General features: G+C 37.0%; 2 protein-coding genes across 5 annotated transcripts; one reads left to right on the top strand and one right to left on the bottom strand.

Annotated features, from left to right (window-relative positions):
* Positions 1-493: 493 nt before the first annotated feature.
* Positions 494-5,737, bottom strand: minar2 (membrane integral NOTCH2 associated receptor 2). The gene is made up of 3 exons (XM_032569032.1): positions 3,927-5,737; positions 3,287-3,535; positions 494-1,512 (listed from the first exon to the last, which is right to left on the bottom strand). Exons 1-3 carry the CDS (start codon positions 4,071-4,073, stop codon positions 1,318-1,320), a joined length of 591 nt encoding a protein of 196 aa, XP_032424923.1. The 5' UTR covers positions 4,074-5,737; the 3' UTR covers positions 494-1,317.
* A 274-nt stretch (positions 5,738-6,011) lies between these two features.
* On the top strand, positions 6,012-23,155 carry ajm1 (apical junction component 1 homolog). Of its 4 annotated transcripts, none has more exons than XM_032569001.1 (3): positions 6,012-6,264; positions 16,894-17,830; positions 17,987-23,155. In XM_032569001.1, exons 2-3 carry the CDS (start codon positions 16,948-16,950, stop codon positions 20,215-20,217), a joined length of 3,114 nt encoding a protein of 1,037 aa, XP_032424892.1. In that variant the 5' UTR covers positions 6,012-6,264; positions 16,894-16,947; the 3' UTR covers positions 20,218-23,155. The 4 variants fall into 4 exon arrangements, with proteins under 4 accessions (XP_032424892.1, XP_032424890.1, XP_032424891.1 ...); XM_032569002.1 differs by lacking the exon at positions 6,012-6,264 and having other exon boundaries at positions 17,717-17,830; positions 17,987-18,061; positions 18,472-23,155; XM_032568999.1 differs by having other exon boundaries at positions 16,894-23,155.
* Positions 23,156-24,363: the final 1,208 nt, after the last annotated feature.

Below are 24,363 nucleotides of genomic sequence, written 5' to 3'. Positions count from 1 at the left end.
CAATCCACTGCTGCGTCCATCTGGACCATCCACAGCAGTCATCAGTGAACAAGTATGTTTGAAAATTAATCTTCATGTACGGCTGGGCACACTGTAACCGTTTCTGCTTGTGAGCTCTGGTTAGGGGTGGGCGAATAGTACACAACAGGCCTCTGGAGGATCCTCCACAGTGGGGTTCCAGAGGCACCAGCAGCTTCAAATAACTGTTTGCTGCTTTGGGCAGCAAACAATTTTAACAGCTGCTCTCTTAATCTGATGAATTTGTCTAACAGAAACCTTCCTCATTATGTCTTTATCTGCACAAACCCATCTTTGTTCTGAATCAGTCACAAATCTCTTCACAGTATAGTAACGCTTCAGCTTTTGTTAAATATCTAATGTTTTTATATCTTGTCATATGGCACTACACTATCTGATGATTTTCATCAGCAGAGAGATCCTTTCTCTTTCCCATATTGCTTGAAACCTGTGGCCTGCTTAATAATGTGGAACATCCTTCTTAAGCAGATTTCCTTTAATTGAGCTTACCATACAAACTAATCAACCAGCTCTCTGAAATTAATTATAGTGATTCAAAGAGCCCTGAGACCCAATATCATCTATGAATTTAATAGCACAGCAAAAAATTTTATCTTTATGATACTTAAATAGAAATTTGCATAATAATTGTTCTTTTAAAATGAAGGCAGCCAGATTAGTCGTTATAAGCATTGGTTATGTGTTTGTCTAAAGCACATAACTCTTCCTCCTACATGCAGGAGGAAAAGTTGACTACCATTGCGTTTCTTGCATGCAAGTAATAAAACATTTAGACTAGAATAGATTCTATTATCCTTTGTGTTTCATATCTATAATATGTATTGTGTGCTTTTGTCATTTTTGCCAAGTACGATCATTTTACATATGACCTGTTGAAAATAACATATTCACTCATCCTTCAGTCAGGAGCAAAATTTTCAGAAGATTGCAGCAAGCTGACCTTCAAAAACTTTAAAATGTCCATAAGTTTTAGTTTTGAGAAAAAGGTAATTTCCTCTAAGATGTGGTGTGTAAGTTCAATGCAGATAGATGCCTTTTACAGTTTTGTATGACTAGATGTTTTACAAAATTTTTATTTTAATTTCATATCAAGTAGGACCACAATCACCCATATTCTTTATGATTAAAAAAAGCCAATCATTACCTCAAAAATATTTAATATTTTTGAGGTAATGATTTTGATCTTATTGGTAGATAGTTTGGACACTGAATCACTGACAGCCCCTATTGTCTTTTAGAGTAGATGATGCAGATTATGGCACGATTTTTGCATCCAATTCAGCTCTGTTGTAAAACTACAATAGGCACTATTATGACGATAAGAGAAGCACAAATGAGCAAAATTATTGAGAGAACAATTTTGGTAAGTCTTTTTCTCTTGTGCTCTGATTCTTTTCTCTTGAGCAGAGAGTCAAATCCTGGGGTGTACAGGTCTTCAAGCCAGAAGTCCAACTGCTTGGGTGTTTTTGTGTCCTATATTGGGGGACAAAAAAGTGAAAACCAATCATCATTTTCTCAGTGATTTTCTACTATTTTCATAGTAATTTCTTCCTGCGAATTTTAACCAACCGAACAACAGAAGCAAAAGGGAAAACAATTTATCCTTTTTGGCAAGGGGTTGTGATTTATGTTTAGAGATGTTATTTCAGTTTGAAAATAAAAAGAAATGTTATTTATGTTTATGACTTATCCCCAAACTTTCATTAAAAAGATTACATTGCCTTCTTTCTAAAGGTCATATTGTAGATTAGTTGACTGTTGTCTCACAGGATATAGCTGTCTTGAGACATCATCTTAACATAGACAACTTTTCACCTTTTGGCTTCAAACTGTTTAAATGCAAGGTAATTGGACATTATCTCAGAAGGTCCTGGGTTCAAATCCAGTTCTGGGGTCTTTCTGCGTGGAGTTTGTTTGTTCTCTCTGTACATACATGGGTTCTCTCCAAGTACTCTGACTTTCTCCCACAGTCCAAAGACATAACTTGGTTGATTGGTCTCTAAATTCTCCTTACGTGTGCGTGTGTGTGTGTGCGTGCATGATTGTTTGTCCTGTCTGTCTCTATGCTGCCCTGCAATGGACTAGCGACTTGTCCAGGGTGAATCCGCCTCTCACCTGGAGATAGGCACCAGCACCCCAACCTCAATAGGATGGATGATATAAGAAGATGATATAATTAATTGAGGATGTGGAATAATATACACTTACTTCTGCCAACTCCTTTTTAAACTGTCTATTTTACATATCTGACAAGTTTTGCACTTGCTTAGTTTTTTCTTTTGGTTTATGCTCAAAACCAAATCAATAAACTCAGCTAACCATTAAACATTTGATGCACATCTGGACTGAGAATGGTTCAAAGGAGCATTAAATCAAGCCATCTACATTAAACAGAAGAGGTGCCTTTATGTCCATATTTTGAACACCTGTAGTGCAGAATTTCCTCTTTTTGCCAGGTGATTTCACAAGGCATATTTTGTTGTGAATTGGCCCTGTCAATAAACTACACTGAGTTTAGTTGAATAAGGGAAGTCAGTAACACTTTATTTGACGGGGTGTGCGTAAGACTGACATGACACTGTCATAAACATGACACAACAGCTGTCATGAACATGAAGCAGTCATGTTCATGACTGTTTTTTTGTTTTTTGTTTTTACCCCTCCAGGGGGTCTTTTGTGGGCTCTAGTGTCCCTTATATGACAGTGGGCTGACAGGAAACGGGGAAGGAGAGGGGGGAAGACATGCGGCAAATATCGTCGGGTCCGGGAGTCGAACCCGCGACGGCCGCGTCGAGGACTCAAGGCCTCCAAATATGGGTCGAGTTAACCACTACGCCACCACGGCAAGCCCATGTTCATGACTGTTGTCATGAAGTGACATTCAGTAAATAATGACACTTTTAATGCAAAGTTGTTCTAAAATTTGCCTTGAAAGTCCATTGAAATGCCAACTTTGCATTAAAGTACAAAATATTGTAAAGTTAGCACTGTTATATAAAGTTTATGACAGTGTCATGTCAGTCTTACGCACACCCCGTCAAATGAAGTGTTACCGAGAAGTCTAGTTGCTTCCTAATTAAACATTTAGATGTGGTTCACAGGTGAAAAGCTGACTCAATGTGGTGGAAATGTTCTAAAGGTTGATCAAATGAGCTGACCTTTTATTGCCTTTGTTAAAAATGAACATATAGTTTATGATTATAAAGGCTGCAAAATCCCTTATTTTCTGTCATTAACTGCAAAATACCTTCAAATAATCTAAGTTGCCATGGATAGTTTTTGTGTCATATTCTTTGATGGTCCAGGAAGGCTTAAATCTTCCGCCACTGTCCACCGTGTCGATGGATTTTAAATCCATGTAAAGAGGATTCCTTTTGATGTTATACTTCAGAGTTACTGGAGTTATATGCTTCTCCAGATGTCTGTCCACAAACACCACAGGACTGCCCTCTGAGTACGGAGGAATTTTTCTTCCATGTTGGGTTGTTTGTTCCCGCTGTCAGGAAAGAAAAGAAATAATTAATAAAAGAATTCTAAGAATAAAATTATTCTGAGAATAAAATCTTAACACTGCATCTTAACACTGCAGATTTTGTAGATTTTGCAGATTTACAAAGTAACCTAAACTTGAACTCCTAAACTACCTTTTAATGTAGTTGAGGCAACAACAGAACTCTGTTAAATTACTGTTTTATCAGAATATGCTTGCATCTGACCTCATGCAATTACATGCAAGCTTAGTCTTTCTATACTTTAACAAATATTTAAATATTTATTAGTTAAAGTATAGAAAGACTAATCATTCATAAGAACAATACATATTACACACAAAATCACTGTGCGGAAAGAGCATGCTGTAGAGTAATGGTAGCTCTGTTGCTCCATACCTGTAAATAGACCCGGTTCTGCCATCGTCTCTGACTGGAAACAAATGCTCCAACCTGGAACATGCCATGGGTAGCATCCAAAATGCCAACATCCAGCTGCAGAAACTTTTCAGGGTGATTGTTGTTGGGCAGAACAGAAATATCCATCTTTGGTTTGCTGCTCTATAAACAGTGACTGCTTTACCTGCCTGCGGCCTATTTCTGTTCACATGCTCACTTTAGCTGGCAAACTTGCCAATTATTCATGAAAAGCAAGATATTTATGAAGCTGTATCACTTGCAGTTGGGGTAACCTAATCTTATCATTGAAGACAAAGAAGTAATACTGCCAAGAGAGAAGCAAAGACAGGGTGAGAGAGGGGAGTGTAAGCAAGGTCCACCCCATAGTGTCATGTTCACTCCTCCTGGATGAACACGTACTGACAGTAGACAATCGCTTGCTTTGTGTCATTGACTTTACAGCAATACCTCATACTGAGCATGTATGGAGAGGAAAAACTCCAATTTCAAAGGAAAAAACCTCCAACAGAACCAAAACCAGGCTCAGTACAATCAAAAATCTGCCAGAACCGACTGGAGGTTTGAGAAGACAGAGAAGATACACAAAAGAGAAACAGCTGAACTGATGTAGGAGTATTTTCTTTGTTAATGAAAATGTAGCCTAGTGGAAATTAATTACAATTTACCACCACTAGAGTGCACTGTAGGAACATCCCGAAAGTCTGTAGGAAGTCAAATGAAGCCAGTACGACGCTATTTTGAACACGCGCAGCCGTGTTCAAAATAATGCGCCCCAATACTTTCATCCTACGCCCCTCCATGAAGTGTGTACTCAATCAAAGTAAACACGTGTTCGAGTGTGTCGCAACTTCGACATCCAAAATGGCGAACCGGTCACTGTTTAGGCATTTGTACTGTTAAAAAGTACAACTATAACAACAACAACAACAAATGTATTTTAAATGTATTTTAAATAGATATTTTTTGCTTTCCAAAGTCATTGTGGGTTTTTTATGACTTGTTTAACACAGAGCAAAATGTAATGTATTCTCACATGTTCCGTAGAGTAAAACAAAAATTATTTCAATACTTTGCATTTTTTTAACAACAAACACAACTTGCTCTGTGAACACTGCCACATTTCCAAGATGGCAATATGATTTGTCAAAAAATACACATTAAATGTTACATTCAATTTAATAGTCTTATAAGCAATTCCTCTTGTGATTTGGCAAATTATATGCATGATTACATATTCAATTGTTACTCGTAAAAACCATCTCTAATTTTAAATGGCTGTAACTTTAGAGACAAAGAAATGTAACAAGTAATTCATAAGAATAAAGTCTCTTCATCCCTTAATCATCTCCTAAGGCAAACACGGTACAGAACATTTTGCTATGATTGCCTCAGTTTCTTATGGTGTTTTTGGTCCACTATTATGGTAAACCATGATAGTTATTTGCTAAGGATGTTGAGTTTGGATATGTTTTATCACATGCAATTATTAGCTGATATAATATGAATGGCAATTTCAAAAACAAATCATAGTGTAACAGTAAATGCAGTTTATTTTTTCTATATTAAAAAAGTTTATTAGGTCTTTCTGTGTAGGAAAAATGCTATCTTTTATAAATACAGTGTCCTATGGTCAATATTATTTTATTAATGTGCATTGCCAGTTTGGATAACATGACAATCAAGCTATAAGAATGAAGGAAAACATTTTAACAAAATGCACCAGACACAGCCCTGCAGCCAATAGGCTAGACAGAGGCTGACACAAGTGGCTTTTTGCAATTAAAAAAAGAATGAAAGTGTTTTTGTATTAGCCTTTAAAATTCCAGAAAATGAAAATTTCTCATGGTGAAGACATGCATCACCATGCATGTCTTCAGACCTCCATGGAACTGGGACTGAATGCCAATGTTCGACAGAAGGAAATATTTATATCTGAATGGAAAGAGTAATTCATATTTTAATGATGTTTTAAAGAATACCAGTCAACATCCCTAAAAAATTATTACACAAAACTGATTTCCCTGTCCTAAGCGCCTGCTATCATGGAGGCGGAATGGAAGAAGGGAAGGGGGGAGGATAGGGTTGTGGTTGCGGCCACATCGACGCGGACGCTGCGACGGGTCTGCGCAGCTGTGTTGCGCAGATTCACTAGCGATGTAAAATCAGGACGAAAGGAAGAATTCTCCCCTGGAGTCTGACTGACTAATAAGGTGCACATTGCAGTTTCACCGTGTGCACATATCAGATGTCGTCATTGGGAGAACACCTGCGCTCTGGCCTGACAAAATATGGACAAGCAAAAGCTGAGATTAATGCGGTAAGACTGAAGCTTCATTTTTTAATATATATATTTGTGCTGTAAGCCCACTGTGATGTGTGCGGTGACTGATCACGTGAAGCTTTCCATCTTCTGCAGCTGCGGCATTTAGTTATTCTTGGTGCAGTGATTTATCTGTCATTACATGATGAACACGGTGTGAACTGGGCAGGCTTAAATCTGCAACAATCTATTCGTCTGAATTCATTTGCAACGTGCAGTGAGTGTCGAGCTTTGCGCTCTGAGCATGCAGTAAAGCGGTGAAGAATCAGGCGGCTCATTACTAGCTGTTTTCCCATCTTAGAACACTGACATCATCCTCATCAGGATTCTGGCTCCGGGCAGCGGCTATTCATGCAGTACTCCCAACGCGCAGCGTTTGCAAGCTCAGCGCCTCAATGCGACGATCATTAGGATGTCTGCGCTCGGCGGCTCAAGTTTATTTTATTTCACAGACTGCAGGCCGTCAGTGTGGTACTGCTGCAGAGGCTGGATCGGTGCTTTGATGACTGTTCTTCAAAAACTCGACAGAACACTGGTGAGAGCTTGATGCTGTAGAACAGGGCCATGCAGAAATATTTCACATTAAATTAGGGCAGGAGCCAGTGCTATTCAACCATCTGACAATATAGGGTCTGCTGGTTAATCATTACAACCCAGGTTTAAATGTGGGTAAATAAAAACTCTCAGTATTGTATCAGATTCTTTTACTGAGATCTTCACGTTATATCCCACCAGATAACAAAATGAAGACTTTAAACAAATATCTTCATGCTTTAGGTCTCAAGCATAATGAGGCCTAAAGCATGATTGTGCTACATCTTCTAAAAGATGTAGCACAATCAGGATATTTCCTTTCAGGTTGTAACTACTCCAGTTCTTGTCAGGTGAAGCAGTCAGAACCAAATATGGAGAAAAAAACATTCAACAAAATCTGAAAAGAATTAAATCATGATATCTTGACTCCTGTCTTAAGCATGTCTGCCTTTGGCAGTCAGGGTTCACTGGAAATCTCTTATCAGTTTGGTCATATCTTAAGAGGAAATAAAAACAACAAAAATTTAATAACACATGCAATACTGGTAGGTGACTATAGACATCAACAACACATCAACGCACAAATAAAGAATATTTTGAACATATTCCCACAGACATGCTACAAGCTTGTTTTGTTGCAAGCTTGTAACATTTCAAACAATTGTCAGTAATTGTTTACAGTTGGTAAACAATTACTGACAATTGTTTAGCAATTGTCAGTAATTTTCTCTTCATTCCACTGGCCATTGATCTATTCCCTACTTTACTCCTGTTGAACTCCTTTAATATGTGTTTGTCACTTCACCATAAGGTATCCTTAGGCTACAAATGTGTCTCTTTCATATGTTTTGTTTTGTTTCAGCTGAAGATCAGTGGGGTACAGTATCCTGCTTTGTCTGTTTCCATTGTAATAATGACCCATACAACCAACCAATACAGCACTGTTCATGGGCCCTCTTCGGTTGTAGGTTGATAAGAAAATGGTACGGTACAATTATGGCGTTACATAACACATTCAGTTGACTGGTTGACAGAAAAACATCTGTCAACCAGTCACTTCCTGTGATAAGCACAAGACATATTGGTGTGTCATGTTTGCCATATCTCTGGTATGGTTCCACATTAGGCATTTGGGTTTATGCCCGCCTACTCATTGAGAGTCCAATGGACCGCGGAACGGTCTCTTTCAACTGATTTTTGTGACGACCTTAAAATACATACATTTCACCCAGGCCTTATGCGTCCGCCAAGTTTGGTGAGTTTTCATATATGTTTAGGACTCAAAAAGGCAATTAATTTGACAGAAGCATAATAAAAATAACACTAAATTGCAATACACATTTGCTGCACTTAACTGCTCGGGCCTAATAATGATTAAAACTTTTAGCAAGCCTTCTGAATTACTTTCAGTTCTTTTCAGTTCCAGTTTGATGTGAAGACTTGAAAATGGCTGAAATCTGACCTTCCTAATAGAAGTTTGAGTCTCTTCCTTTTTGGTGGCGAAAGATTAGTGAAGATTTCCTGTAGGATTTGAATATGACATCTGCTACTAGATGCAGTTTCACTTATATCATGAATAGTGTCTGTTTGTGGGTTGACACAGTTCATTCATGTCCAATTTTAACATAGTAAGGCAACGCAAGACAACTTTATTTATATAGCACCTTTCAGCCAAAGACAATTCAAAGTGCTTGTACAAAAAAGTTAAAAACAACATACAACAGATTAAAAATAAACAAAATAAACATTACAATTTCGAATATAGTTAAAAAAACAAAAATTTAAGAATAGGCAACGTCAAATAAGAAGGTTTTTAACCTTGTTTTAAATAAACTCAAGGTAGGGGCAGTCTTACAATGAGCAGGAAGCTTATTCCAGAGTGTTGGAGCATAAAAACTAAAAGCTGCTTCACCGTGTTTAGTTCTGACTCTCGGAATAGTTAGAAGGTTTGATTCTGATGATCTTAAAGATCTGAGTGGTATATATGGTTGAAGAAGATCAGAAATGTAGTCTGGGTTTCTATTATGAAGTGCTTTGTAAACCATTAAGGAGATTTTAAATTCTATTCTTCGAGCAACAGGTAGCCAGTACAGGGATTTTAGAACTGGACTGATATGTTGATCTCTTTTTGTTTTAGTTAGGACTCTTGCAGCAGCATTCTGGAGAAGCTGGAGCTGTCTTATTGCTTTTTTTGATAATCCAGTAAAAATTCCATTTCAGTAATCAAGTCTACTAAAAACAAAGGCATGAACTAATTTTTCAGAGTCTTGTGGGGACATGAGTCATGTAATTTTAGCAATATTTTTTAGATGGTAGTATGATGTTTTTATGATAGATTTGATGTGGTTATTAAAGTTCAGATCAGGATCCATGATCACCCCCAGATTCTTAGCTTCATCAGAGCATTTTAATCCAATGGACTGAAGGTGGGTGATTATATTTAATCTATGCTTTTTTATTCCAAACACTAATATTTCAGTTTTATTTTTATTTAGTTGGAGAAAATTTTGGCCCATCCAGACATTAATCTGCTCAATACATTTAGTGAGTATTTGAACCTGACTGTAATCTCCTGGTGAAAGATTACAGTCAGGATTACGATGCTGTGTGTCATCGGCATAATTGTGGTATTCTATCTTATTATTTTGTATAATTTGAATTAATGGAAGCATATAGATATTAAAAAGAAGCGGCCCCAGGATGGAACCTTGGGGTACTCCATATATAATTTCATTCAGTTTGGATTTAAAATTGCCAATGGACACACAAAAGACTCTATTGGACAGGTAAGATTAAGCCAGCTGAGTACTATACCAGAAATGCCAACCCAATTTTCTAATTGGGATAATAAAATATCATGATCGACTGTGTCGAATGCAGCACTCAAGTCAAGTAAAACTAATATTGACATTTTATTACGGTCAGTGTTTAGACGGAGGTCATTGAATATTTTGACAAGAGCCATTTCAGTGCTGTGATGTTGACGGAAGCCTGACTGATGGACATCAAAACAGTTGTTCGAGGCCAGAAAGCCATTTATCTGCTGAAAAACAATTTTTTCTAGTATTTTAGACAAAAAAGGTAAGTTTGATATTGGTCGATAATTGCTTAAAATTGATGAGTCTAGATTATGCTTTTTGAGAAGTGGTTTAACTACCGCAGTCTTTAGAGCCTGAGGAAAGACTTCAGAGGAGAGTGACTTATTAATTATTTGTAAAAGTTCCGGAGCCAAAACCTCTGAGACCTTTAAGAATAAATTTGTAGGTATGATGTCCAGGGAACAGGTGGATGATTTCATATGATGTAAAGTGTAACTCAAATTTGAGTGATCAGGTTAAAGTGGGTCATCAAAGGTAAATTCTGTTTAGGGGAAAACATAGTTAATTGTTTCCCAACAGCAGTCACAGAGGAGTTTATTGTTTCCCTTATTTTCACAGTTTTATTTAAGAATAAGGTGGAAAATTTGTCACAGTAAAAACTACTAATACGTTTTTGATAGCTTTTGATTATTAGCGTTTGAGTAATTTTTAAGTCTTTAAATGGGAATCTGTAGGAAAAGTAAACTGTATTAGAGGATCAAAATGGCCAGATTTGGATCATGGCTTCAAGAGACTTCTTTGCAGGTCTTGAGATATGTGTACCAAATTTCATTATCCTTGATGAAAACTTGAGGCTGATTGTTTTAATGCCTCTGTGGGCTGCTGTGAAAGTATTTTGCCACACCCACCAGATTTTTTCCTAGAATAATATCTTCAGTTTGGTGCAAATCAAATGATATGTGGAAATTTGGGCTAAACATAAACATATTCATCACCTCACTGCCCCATGGCAGTGAGGTGAAGTTGAAGTTGGTCTCACATCCTCCATGAGACCAACTTTTTGTTACTCATCTGATTCAATTTGATGTGGATTAGGTTGCGAGGGTAAGAAAGGAATCCTTTTCAAGTGAAAATATGACTATTTGTTGCCAGGGAGCTGGCCTTTGGTGAGGGCAGGGGATTATCATATTAAATTATCACTGGGCAACCGAAATGGATCAAGCTCACCAATTTTTCTGTAACTGAATCTTTTTTTAAGGTTTGTTGCTCCAGTAGCCTTTGTTGTCAGACAGGAAAGTGAGTTGCAAGAGAGGGGGAAGACATTCAGCAAATGAATGCTCAGGCTGGGACTTGAACCTGTGACAGCCACGTCGACAACTAGGGCCTCCGTGTATGGACTGCACATTGTCCCTGCGCCACCACAGCATCCCATAACAGTGACATTGTCCATAGAATTGAAGGTTATGACATCAGTCTTGCCTTTTCACCATAAAATTACACTTTTATGATGAAAAGGCAAGTCTGATGTCTGACCACTCCCTGTAGAAAAGAAGAAAACTCATTGTTTTTGATCAGTTTTAATGATACATATTTTGAGGCAACAATGACAGAATTTAATTAGCATCAGAGTCCAGAGTCCAATCCAGTCTGTTGTCCAGATGAACACCGAGGTATTTATATTCCTCAGCCACCTCCACTTGTCCTCCCATGAAGCCCAGTCCAGTCTGCTGTTGAATAGCTTTTCCAGGATTTTGGAAAATTCTAGAAAAAGAGAAACAAGGTGGTAAATTGTGAAGTGATTTTTATCTCCAGATACAATGTAAATAACTTTAGCAATTTTCATACTATTGGGAAACTAACCAGTTAATAAAGATAAATTCTAAATATGAGTAAGAATGTTAGAAATCCTCTCAATTACTTTTTTTTTTTTTTTACCAATAGCATGTCAATGTCATAATCAGAGGATGTTTTTTCAGCGTTAACAATATTTATAACTTCACTTTCATTAACTGGTTTAACAAATATTGTATAGACATTTCTTTCTATTACGATATTAACATTCACAGGATCTTGTATTTCTTCTACTAGTTTTGGACCAACAAGAAAGAACAAAGAAATTGTTGAATTTATTAACTATTTTAGACATTATTTATTACCATATCATTTTCAATAAAATAGTCCTGACAACAGTGTCAGGACTGCTGCAACAGTGATGATCATAATTTGAAGAAAAATAAAACAGGAATCAGTAATGATGGCCAAAGCGTTGCCTTTAGCATCCAGATTGCATCTGTAACCTGCACAAAATAATCAGAACATATTTTATTTTGGCGGGTCAAGCAGCACACTTTAAGTTCCGGGTCGGGGGTGGACTCGGGTCCTCTTCATGACGGTTGCTGCTGTCGCTGTGGCTGGCTGCGTGTGTTGGCGTTTTCCTAAATCGCTGCAAGAACATTGCTAAATCGACTCAGATTAACACAGCCGAAGCACCACGTTGGTTGTTATGACAACTACTCGACGGTGAGTTGTTGATCCTGTCCTTTATTTTTTTTTTTTAAAGTAGAAACTTGGTGGCGACACGCCCACTTGCGATTTATGTATTGGCGTTTTAAAATGGTTTTGTAGACTAAAAATCATTCTTTTCTGTTAATTATGTGGCCGAACCAAAGATATGCCCTTAAATAAGCCCTTTGATTTTGTCCTTTAGGGATATTTTTAGTTATTTTTCATTTGATTTTGTGAACGGCCAACAGAACTCTGCAGTTGGTTGGTTGCTCCGTAGTTGCGCAACAAAACCAGAAACCAATTCAATGTTTATTGAAATAGTATTTAAGTAAATTAAGTTTAATTAACTTGAGTGTCAATTAAACTCGGATAGAACTTAAAAGTGCACTTTACTTTGATATCTTACTTGACTTTACTTTGATATCTCGTCTGACTTTACTTGATCTGTAATATTAATGTGATTACCTTTAAACTTATTTGAATGATTCCTGACAAATATTATTTGGAATATAGCTATGTATTCTTCTGAATGTTTAGTTGTTGGATAGCAGGTTAACTCCGGTTAAATGCAAATTTTTGTTTTATGTATGACCTCGTTTAGGTCAGGTTTCCCCCCCCCACTGTTTCCACGTCAGGATGGCGAGCTACCACCGGATCACCGCAGCTTCGCGGTAGGATGTAACTGAACCGAACTACCTCATTTTTCCAGGACTCCCCCCCCCTCTCCTCCCTCCTTTTGCTTCCCTTGGATTATGGACTAAAATCAGTTGGACTATTGTTTGGTGACCCATTAATCACCTTACCAACAAAAAGCACGGACTTGAATGAGAGAGAGAAAGACTCTTGGGGGTCATCAGGGTTTATTTATTTGTTTGTTATTGTTGTTTGTCTTGTTGTGTTTATTGTTTATATTTATAAGAAAATATTATTATTATTATTATTCAATACCTTCCTAAATATATGGAAAAATATACATGCAAATACAATAACTTAATTTTACTTTCTGTTTGTTGGTGTTTATTCACACACGGGCTCCTCAGTCGAATCATTCTGATTGCCATATCACCATTATTGGCCGTAGTCAGGCGCCTAGCCTCAATTAGCGTTACACATCTCATTTTTTTGTTAACCAACAAACCTTTTATATTGTACAATATTAATGCTTTACATTACTTTTGTTTAATAAACCTTGTTTACTTTTCTCACCAGTAATAATTAACTTTACACATTACTTTTTTCACATTACCGTCCTTCACTCAATGAAAATAACCAAGGCATAGTGTAAATGCCTTGGTTAATGCCACAGGCTAAATCAACTGTTTTAAAGCTTTACTGCATTAAGTTGCATGTTAACTGGTCTAAACATCAAAGTGTATACTGATTTTACCAGTACAAATATATATGGAATTTAACATGGAATTGTTTCACCTTTGCCCTCTGAATTCCCACACTTTATGAACAAAAAATAGTTTCTCTACCTTTAATTTTGGTTGGACTCACTTTATTCTCTGAGCTTCTTTATGAGTCAACAAGCAACATGCACTGAATATTATTCAAACAAAAGCAAAATAAAACTCCTAAACCCTGGAGTTAGTAAGATATTACGGTCCTCTAATGACCTAATCCCACAACCCCAGTGGGGGTTGGCATCCTGCCAATCTAAACCTCTGCTGATAGAACATTACAACTATTAGAATGGTGCATACAAACTGCAAAACAGTGCTCTCTACTGGTCCAATAGGAGATAAACATCTTACAGAGTAGTTTTGGTGTATTTTCACTGTGTGAAGTGAAAGAAGAAGAAGAAGAATAAAACAGAATTCAGCAATGACGGTCGAAGCACTGCCTTTAGCATCCAGATTGTGTCTGAGGCAAACAGGAAGTCAATGTGTGTAAGAGCATTGAAGTTTCAATGCTCTGAAAGCAAAAGTGGCCAGTCAATTTTGGGTGGTTATTGTCCCATTACACATGTTATATATGAGGGTAAGATTGTAAACTATAAAAATAGTTCACAAAACATGCCCAATGTTTTAAACCTGTACCTATAAAAGAAATGTTTCTTGATATGCCAGTACACATGCCAAAATCAAAAACAATGTGACTGCAGCTTAAGAAAAGGGTGATTCTTATTTTTTTAATTATTCATTTTCTAAATAAAGATCAGACTTCCAAAGTTTGAACAAGATTCTTGTCTTAAATTAGAGTTTGGCATAAGCAAAGGTAAAGGACACAACATTTGTGTTTGGCATCACATCTCCTATGGGCTTCAAGACCAGATGAATTATGGTCATTTGGATCTGAGTTGTTTTTTTTGTAATCATTCTTTGATTGAATATATTTCAATCAAAGAAATATATTAAAATATACATGTACTAATTAATAAATTAGTACATGTGAATATTATGGGTCACAACTAATTCTTAGTACACAGAATGTGAGCTACAATTATTAGCAACAATTATTATTGTTATTGGTAAATTGGTAAATGGACTAAACATATATAGCGCTTTTCCAATCATTTTGATTACTTAAAGCGCTTGACACTAGAATCACATTCAGAAACACACACACATTTATGCATCAATACGCAGAGTGGTAGGCAACTTTTATTATTATTATTATTAATAATTATTATTATTATTAGCAACAATTGTTAAGCATCTACTAGATTTGCTACTATGAAAAACATTGTTTCCAGGAATACAAAAACATACTTCAGTGCAAATGTCAGTGCAGTATACAGAATTTATGTCACTCTAACTTCTTGTACACTATACTTACTATGTCAGACTCATTTTCTTCAGGCTCATGGAACCAGAATAACACAGTTTCATATCCTCCCCAGGACTCAAAGAACCAATAACTGGATCCTCTCTTAAAAGCTTTTTTCTTTGTAGAGTTGTGGGTCAACAAGCACCAACAAAGCACAGCTTTCTGCCTGAAACACAATCTAATTCTAATACTAGTCTTTATTTTGAGTAAAACAATGAGATGTAGCATGCTATAAATAGGAAGAATTTGACTACTAACACAAGTTGCACAAGTTTTCATATATAAAGTACCCAACTCTTGAAGGTGACTCGTCGGTTTATGCAAATCTTCTCTTTGTATCCAGTTTAGCATGTTACAAACAGCATCAAAATATAAAAGGTAATTTTATATGTAAATAATATATTATGTTTTGATAAAATGCTAAGAGGGATTTGTCTAACTGTAGAGTTTAAAAAACAGAAGCAGAATTAGGTTTTCCTGGGGGTGGGGATCCAGTTCCAGTATTTCTGTGTTGCAGTGCAATCTTGACAATACGTAGATCATGATAAACTGCTTTTATTGCTCACTGACCGAAATGTTACTGTGGTTGTGAGTTCTGGTTACTGACCTGTAGGAGCTCTCTTCATGAGCTCTCTCTCTCTTCGTGTTTCAGCGCTACCTGGCTACCTCAGGTGAAAATGTATTGGAGCTCGTCAGCCACTCCATAAAGAGCTCCATGCAAGAGATGTCAGGATCCTTTTCCCTGGGTGTTGATCTGCAATGATCTTGTCTGTCTGCTGACTGTTGTCTGTGGTGACTTAAATGATCTTGTTGTGAGCAATATTATGAGGAATTAAGTATCTAACTACAATGGTGTCTGTATTCACAGTGGAAACTGGTAGGGGTTCTCTGCCATTTTTGTTCTAAACTGTTTTTCTCCTGATTTGTGGATAGCCAGTGATTTCAGGATTTGCATCCTTTTCAGTTCTTAGAAAGAGGTTGTTTTATTTTAGAGTAAAAGGGGGTGTTTTGTTTTCTGATTTGGCCTTGGAGACCCTGAAGCTTAAAGCTTCCCTGTTTGTTCATTCTCTTGTGATTCAGATTGTAAAATAAACTCTTTTGCTACTGATATCAACTGTTTAGTTATTGCAATTTTTGTGTTACACCCAGTGTCAGAATTTACCCTTACTTGTCTTGGGGAGAGGTTGTAACATTCTTGTTGAAGAAGTGGTATACATTATGTTCCTTTGCATATCCTTCAGCACCTTTTGATAGCCCATATCTTTACTTGATTGGTAATGGTGAAACATGTTACCACTTCTACTAATATTATTAGTAACAGGGATGGTGATTTTCACATGATGATAAGTTTAATGATATGAAACAATGGTACAGAATTTTTATGTTTTTGTTAATCTTATTTTTATATATTTTTTTTAACACTTTTTGTACTATTGTGTGAACATCTGATAATCCATTCTATCAGAAGTGGTATTACTTTTACGCCAGATGTAATGGGACATATACAGTACCTTCTAAAGAGTTCTGCTTGCATCCCAACAGTAAACAGAATGTTGTCCCAAAAGTTTGGGGGATCATCAAGATCTTTCTGAAAAAATGAGAAGAGCTTTAATGGGGTCTTTTTGTTTTACGTTTTTTGCTCAGTGGTGGTTTTCATCTTACCACTGTCCCATGGGGTTATTTTTGTCCAGTCTCTTATGATAGAGGCATTATCTCTGAATTTAACTGACGCAAGTGAGGCCTGCAGTCGCTGCTGTACTCTTGGGGTAATTTTGGTCTGCTAGTCACTCCTGGGAAATTTCACCACAGTTTCTTGATTGAGGAATCACTTTTTCACATCGTTCACTTTGTCACAAATTTATTTTTTTATGCTTTAGTAAAAAGCATAAAAAATGTCTTTTAATACATTTAAAAGCATGTTTATGTCTTTTAATACATGTCCTTTATCTAACGTAAACAGAAAGAAAAATGATTGTCTGTTTGTTTGCCTCCTTAGGTTACCACAATATTGAGGCAACTTCATGGAGAAAATTAAAGGAATCCCTTTAAGATGACACGCACAGACCCACCTGATATACTGGTATCAACTGTGCATCAAGACATAAAAGTGATTCCTATATCTACCCACTACAAATCTTTGCAACCCTCCAAACAATGTGATTTTATAAATTGCATTACAGTGGAGGACAGTCAAAGCAAAGTTAATAAGAGGCACTGTCAAACCTTTGACTATAAGTCATTGGAGTACCCAAAATCACACAAGTCCTCAATGGAGTCCCCACACAGAAAAGCTGATAGGCATGCAGCCAACCCAGATGTTGCTTGGAATGCCCTGGGTCGCCACCAGAGATACCGTTTTTCTGCTCCAGACATTTTCAGTCACAGATTAACTCCTCAATCAGTGGCTGCAGAAAGGGCAAGTGAGGTAGTTGTCCCTGAAAATAAAAGAAGGACCAGGTCAAAAAGTGCCTCTCGTGTTCAGACTGGCCTCACTCCTGTGACTTTTGAAGGTTACTCATCATCAGGAAGGAAAGGAAGAGAGTCCCAGAGGGTTCCAAAAGACTCTCGCTGGAGAGCTGAAGCATCCCCACTTAGAGAGTCATCTTATGTAGCAACAAGGACTCATATGCATGAAGTACATCCCATTAAGCTGCAGCCTCAAATTGGTGACAGCAGTAGATATTCACCACACTATGCTTCTGATAAATTTGAGGATGGAAGTCTAGATAAATCAGCAACTAGCCCCCATGTTAGGTGTCGAGTGGACATCAAGCCCGATGATGCGGCATTACATCATTCAGGTCGAAAACAGACAACATCTGCAATGGAAATACCCTGGCAGAGGCATCACAGTACTGGGAGAAGTCTGACTGTGCCACGTCATTTCTCCTACTCCAGAACTCCAACTCCCACTGACTCAATGGGTGCAGAAAGTAGGCAAGCTTATCAATATTCCCGAAGCATGCCAAATACTTACCTACAACACATGGAGCTTCCATTACAAAGAATGCCTTCTGCTAGTGATTATTATGGTAGAGAACATAGAGCTCATTCCAGTCCTAATGTGCCAACTAATTTCTTTTATGCAGATGATGTAGCCAGATATGTGACTGCTCCTGCTCCAAAACCAGGATCTTTTTTTCATGATGAGCACTACACACCAGGTAAAACATACAGTCCCAAAGTACAGTATGTGCAAGATCCAAGGACTCGAATAGTGCATGCTGTAGCTACTAGACCATATTATTCTGAAATGGAGCCCCACCCTTACTCTGTGCAGTCAGGATATCCCAAACCATATGCTGAAAATGAACCAGGGCCATACATCATAAGCACACCCCCCACAAGTATATTGTATGGTGATGATCCAAGAACTTATCAAATTCAGACAGCACCACCACGATTTTATTATTCCAGTGATATGTTTGCAGTCCCTCCAGAGCACCATGTTCCAGCAAGGGCATACTATACTGAAGGTCGAAGACATGCTAGAGTCACTCAACCACAAACTGATGACTGGTATGGCTCTGATGCATCTGGTTATTCTACTAATCCAGCCTCCTATGTGTCGCAGATCACTCCAACCAGAGTCCGGCAAGAGCCTGTACTAACTCCATGGTATACCAATCCATGTGTAGAACCTCAAAAAATAGGTACAGATTCCAAATCTTATTCCAGGTCTTGGGACAACATTCTCAACTCACGTGTAGAAAGAGAACAACCTCTTCCTGTACAGAGAGGTCAGAGCTACGATGATCTTCTGGACTCCAGGAAGCCGCCTATGGCCACAGGTGACAAACCAAAACCAGTGGTAGTCAATCTTTCCAGTTCACCAAGACGCTATGCAGCCTTATCAGTGTCTGATAACTCACTTATTGACAAAAGTCCAACAGAGACGTCAAAAAGTCCCACAAGCAAACTTTGGTTTGTTACTCCTGAAATAACAATCACTGATAATGACATTAGGCCAGGAAATCTTAACAAGGCTGAAGGACGGTCTGCAAGTTGGGATATTCTTGACTCTAGAAACGCTGAGGGTCTAGAATTACATGACTTTGATAGCTCAACCAAAGAAAAGACACATGATAATGCCTCACTTCAGCAAAGCCTTGAGCAGCTTGATGAGCTCCTAGCAGATCTTGTGACTGACTACAAGCCACCCAGTAGACGAACAAGTGAGGAGATTTTGGACCAATTAAAGAAGTTAATTGATGAGGAAGAAGCAGTATCTCTGTCCAGAAAATGCTTAAAGCCAGATACAGATGAACCACTGCCTCTGGATAAGCAGCCAACTTCAATCAAAATTAATCCAGATGTTTTTCGTGACATGGATGGGCCAAGTGATTCAATGAAGACCGCAGAGGAATGCTCTCCAGATCAAAGTCCAGATGAGGATGATACAATGATGTGCTCCAACAATAAGTGCCGGAGAACAGAGACCTTATTCAATGCTTGTCTTTATTTTAAATCCTGCCACAGCTGTTACACCTACTACTGCTCTCGGAACTGCCGTAGAGAGGATTGGGACATACATAAAGAAAGCTGCTTATATGGAAGAATTGGAAGCACATGCCGGCATATTATAAAACACTGCCGGGAGACTGTTGAAGTCCACAAAGCCTTCTCCCGTGTTGCCAAGGTTGGCTACCTTTCTCGAGGTAGGGGGGTCCTCTTCCTTGGCTTTCCAAATCCTTCTTCATCTTGTAGCTTCCTTCAGTATGGCCTGAATAGTTTACCAATGTCTCCTACATACCTGTCTCTTCGGGAGCTTGAAAGCTTCAAGGACAACCTGGGGGAATACTGTAATGAGCTGCAAGAAGCTGGTAAAGAATATGACCCAAACGAATGTTTCATCTTGAATGTATCCATTGCTGTGGGTGACCAGCTGCCCGATGGGCCATCGCCAAGGAATCAAGCTCCTACAGTTAGAAAATATGCAAAAATTGCATTGGCTTCTTTTAGTCCTGAGAGAAAGGTTCACAAGAAAGAGAATGACATGGAAACACTGATCCTTACACCACCTCCAGGAACGGCTGATATTGACATGGAAGGAGAGGAAGGTCGGAAGGCACGAGAAATCTGTTTCATCAATATACAACGGGAACTGAGAATGAGAGGAGTTTTTCTACGCCATGAATACCCAAATGTGTATCAACAGCTTTGTGAATTTGTGGAAAGCAACAGAAGGTTCACACCTACAACTATTTATCCAATTGATAAGAGGACTGGCAAACAGTTTATGTGCATGATCATGGCTGCCTCTGAGCCCAGAACACTGGACTGGGTTGGTGCACCACATCTGCTTGATGACATCATTTAAGGGCACCTTTTGTTGAAAATAGATGTGTATAGAAATACATACAAATTCTTGCACATATTTCTATTGGTCTAGCTGTATACAGTTGTGTGTAGTGCAACTGTAGAAATTACATACATTCATGCCTGCTTGGTCAGTATTATTTATTATTAAAATATTTCTCATCAGGTGTAGAAGTACAATATATTAGTTATTTATTTTAACACTATAAAATGCTTTAAGTCATCCACAAGTCATTTCCTGGTTTCTACTGTTACAAAACATTCCCCTTGGTTGGGACTGCTAAACTCACATATTACTACTAAACTCACATATTGTTTTTTTAATATCTCAGATAAGTAAATAGTGGTTATTATTTTGTCCTGAACTTTTTTACATGACTGTCTACATCTGTGAGTACGGCATAAATATTTTCATATTTAACTTTTATGGTATGACATGCTGGAAATAAGAAACATTATTTTCTTAGCAACGCAAACACTTTCTATGCAAGGTTATTTCATCAATTAAGTACCACATTCCTGCAGGTGTAGCATCTGCTATATTATGTATGATACATACATATTATAGAAATATATAGAGACTTTAGAGACTGGTGTGAAAAGTAATGATTTTGATGGAAGTGTAAATTCTTACTAGACATAAAGGATGACCGAGAAAGAAACATCTTGTGCTGTTTAAGATATCTAGTACAAAAGGCACAAAATTTTATATTGATTTGAAAAAGTACTCTATTGAAAACATGGACTCTTCTGTCTAAAGGCATACTTAGAGAAGTTCACATCAGCATAACATTTCTTTATTCTGCTCTGCAGAATTAGCAGATCAATCCTGGACTTGAAAACCTTCAGAATGGATGTTAAAATGGTGCCAGTTACAAGCCCCACTAGAGGTGTTGGCCTGTACTCTTCAGTTTAAACACTGTGAATAGTGAAAGTTATCTAAAAACTCAACTTGGTCAAATACCAACATGTAATGCAACTTCTTTGAAATACAATTTATGAGTTGTCTTTTTGGATATTTTCACAAATGAATATCTATAGGAGTTATTGTCCTTTGAACAAAGTGAGCCAGATTTTGGCACGGTAACTGTAAGGTAGACTTCTGAAATAGGGACAGAAGAAGTTAGCTGTGAATTTGTGCTGATCTAGGTTTATTACATGTATGATATCCTTATTAGTTTTAGCGAATCAGAGTCTTTAATTTGTTTATTAGGTACAAAAATGTAGAAAGTTTAATAATACCACTTAGCCATATTGCCTCATTTTTTCTGTCAATTGTGTATTTGTAGCATCCTAAATCTTACTTTTATCCTAGAGGTGAATGGAAAGAAGGGTGTGGCTTGAATTTATTGTATGTTTGAGTGCTAATATTCTATCTAAATATGGTTTACCTGACACCACAAAAACATACAAGTCGCAGTATATCACAAATATGTAAATTTCTTATTAATCACAAATGAAGGTGGATCAATTTGTTGTCCTTTAGCGATATACCTTTCTCAGTCCTCAGAATCTGTGCAACAAAGTACAATGAAACTTGAGGCTTACATATATATATATATATATATTTTAAAAAAGTTACTTTTAAGATAAAGTACTGTAAAAAAAAAAAAAATCTTGAAAAGTTGACTGGCTGCATGTTATTTGATTTTTCTTCTCCAATCTCATTTTAACATGTTAGTAACTGCAACATGCTTGATGAATGAGCCCGTGAAAGTGATACAATGCTGTTCAAGATTTGTTTTCTTCATTTCTATTTATCATGTTAAACAATAAGAGACCTCACTAAAATGTTTAGAAAATCCTGTAATCTTGTATTTTTTATACTTTCAACATATATGTGTGTGTGTGTGTGTCTATTTATAAACCATGTCCAATAAATGGAACAGGAACTGCCTTCTTTCTTTTCTCAAGGGGATATTTATTCAAGTTAAGCTTTTTAATCAGAGTATTTAAAAGACAAGAATATTACAAATGAGCCATTTTCTTTTGTTGACCGGTTGAGGACCTCTGATTTAAACAGTATTTATTACAGCTGTTATGAGTGTTATGTCTGTACCAGGAAACCCAAATAGTCTAGTTTGATATTATTTACTCAAGAAATTAGGCATTTTTTCTGTGGAGGATATCTTGGTAAAAGTTCCTCCAAAGATCTGCATGTCTTTGGAGGAACAAAAACATGCAGATCTTTGTTCCTCCAAAGGGTAGGAAAAGAAAGGGAGAAAGGAAGAGAAAAGGTTTAAAGGAAAAAAGGACACGAGTAAGGGAGAGAAAGAAGCATAGAGAAAAGAAAAGTAAACACTCTTCAAGTCTGCCTCTAGACCTGCCAAAAAACCCCAAGTCATTACACAATATATTTAGTGACTAGATTTTTATATATAATAGAAAGGTAAATCTGACTGGTATCACCCAGTGAGAAATAAAGTTCACATCCTTTGATGAACCTTTGATGGCATTTTTACTACCAGACCTTTACTAGTAAAACATGTTAAGAGATGCTGTCTTTGAGAGGCCCCAGATTCTTGAGGTTTTTTACATTCAAATTCATTCTTTATCTACAGTTTGTTAAACTCTGTAATGGGTAAGTTCCTTTTAATTTCAACACTGTGTGTGTTCAATCTTCGTATGGGCCAGACCATTAGAAGGATATACAGCATCAGGTAAAGTAGGGCAGACCTCCATCTTCTTTTGTGAGTTCTGGAACTCCTAAAAGCCAGCAGAGGCTCAAGTGTAATATAATGTAAATATACTGCTAGCCTGTTCCAGTCAATGTTAATGCTTATTGAAAACTTGAACATTTGTTTGTGACATTAGTCCAACAGAAAAACATCAAGATGTTGTCCGTAATAACATTCTGCAACGTTACCGTCAGTCTCAGTAAGTATTAAATGAACAGATCAAATAAGATCAGGTAAGAAGTACAGACTAACAAAGGAGATCTAAAAAAAAAAAATTAACCCTCCTGTTATGTTCGTTTCTAGGGTACAGCAAAAATGTTTGTGGGTCAATTTGACCCAAGGAAGTGTTTAATCATGCAATAGTGTCAGAAACCAAAAAATTCCTCCAAAACATTTTTGTATCTGATTATTAACTCCAATACTAACCATTTCAATCAATATTTGTGCAATGATGTTTTTTTACTTCTCAGAAATTAAGGATCAATGACGACAACCTACTCATTTACTCATTTGAACATTTTTAATGCCCACTGAAAAAAACCTAGACACAAAAAAACTATAATTTTTTTTAAATTGATCTTTGGTAATTTTTTTTATATTACATTTATTTATTTTTTTCCAATGGGTGATCTTTATAATTGAATTTGAGACACACAGGGCCAAATTGATCCACTGATTAAAATCAAGATAAATGAGTCATACAGAGAGTATTTATGTTTTCCTCCACTTCTCCTGAGTGTCCACTCAGTGTGGGTGGAGTTTGTCCACGGGAACAGAAAAGATTCCCGTCAAAAGTTGTGTGAACACCTGCTTTCTCGCAGTTTCCTAGTGAAGTAAAGAGAGTAGTGAGAAAGTGGGCTTGTGTGTGTGCATGTATGTGTGTGGTGGGGTGTGTTTGTGTGTGTGGTGAAATATGGTTCATAGCTGCAAGGAAACATATAGAATTGGACATTTTTGTATCTTTTTTTGCACTTAAACCTGACTGCCGAGTCAAATTGACCCGAACAGTATCTATGTAAAAAGTAGACGTAGGGGTTGGTACAAATGTGTAAAATGAATACATTTTTAATTTATATGTAGAGTGCACCTATTAAGACAAATAGAAAAAGTTTCATGCAAAAAAAATACTTCCAACTACTTTAAAAAAATGTTTAAACTTTAAAACGGGTCAATTTGACCCAGAACATGACAGTCCCATTTTACAGCTAACAAATAAATGCCCAACGACCGGAAACCTGTGTTGTAGGCAAAAATCTGAGCAATAATAGTAAGAACCACAAGCCAGGTTCCAAAGAACGGTTACAAGCACAGGCAAATTAGAAAAGATGTATGTGGAAGGAAATTTAAGGTAAAACATTTCCAAATACAATTTACAGATAAAGAAATAGTTTAAATAGCAGATAAAGGATTTGTTGCATTTTGATGGATTTGGTTTTAGTAAGATTCAACTATAAAGGTTCATAATCTGG

This window comes from Xiphophorus hellerii, chromosome 8 (assembly GCF_003331165.1).
Source record: "Xiphophorus hellerii strain 12219 chromosome 8, Xiphophorus_hellerii-4.1, whole genome shotgun sequence".
Taxonomy (NCBI): domain Eukaryota; kingdom Metazoa; phylum Chordata; class Actinopteri; order Cyprinodontiformes; family Poeciliidae; genus Xiphophorus; species Xiphophorus hellerii.
Note: the sequence above shows the minus strand (reverse complement) of the source record. Positions and strands in the feature narration are given on the sequence as shown.

Excerpts from the sequence above, each read along its gene's own strand:
- ajm1 (XM_032568999.1), top strand. The coding sequence starts at position 16,948 with ATGACACGCACAGACCCACCTGATATACTGGTATCAACTGTGCATCAA.
- minar2 (XM_032569032.1), bottom strand. The coding sequence starts at position 4,073 with ATGGATATTTCTGTTCTGCCCAACAACAATCACCCTGAAAAGTTTCTG. Across the intron at positions 3,536-3,926 it reads AGAACCGGGTCTATTTACAG|CGGGAACAAACAACCCAACA; the intron begins GTATGGAGCAAC and ends CTTTCCTGACAG. Across the intron at positions 1,513-3,286 it reads GCAACTTAGATTATTTGAAG|GACACAAAAACACCCAAGCA; the intron begins GTATTTTGCAGT and ends CCCCCAATATAG.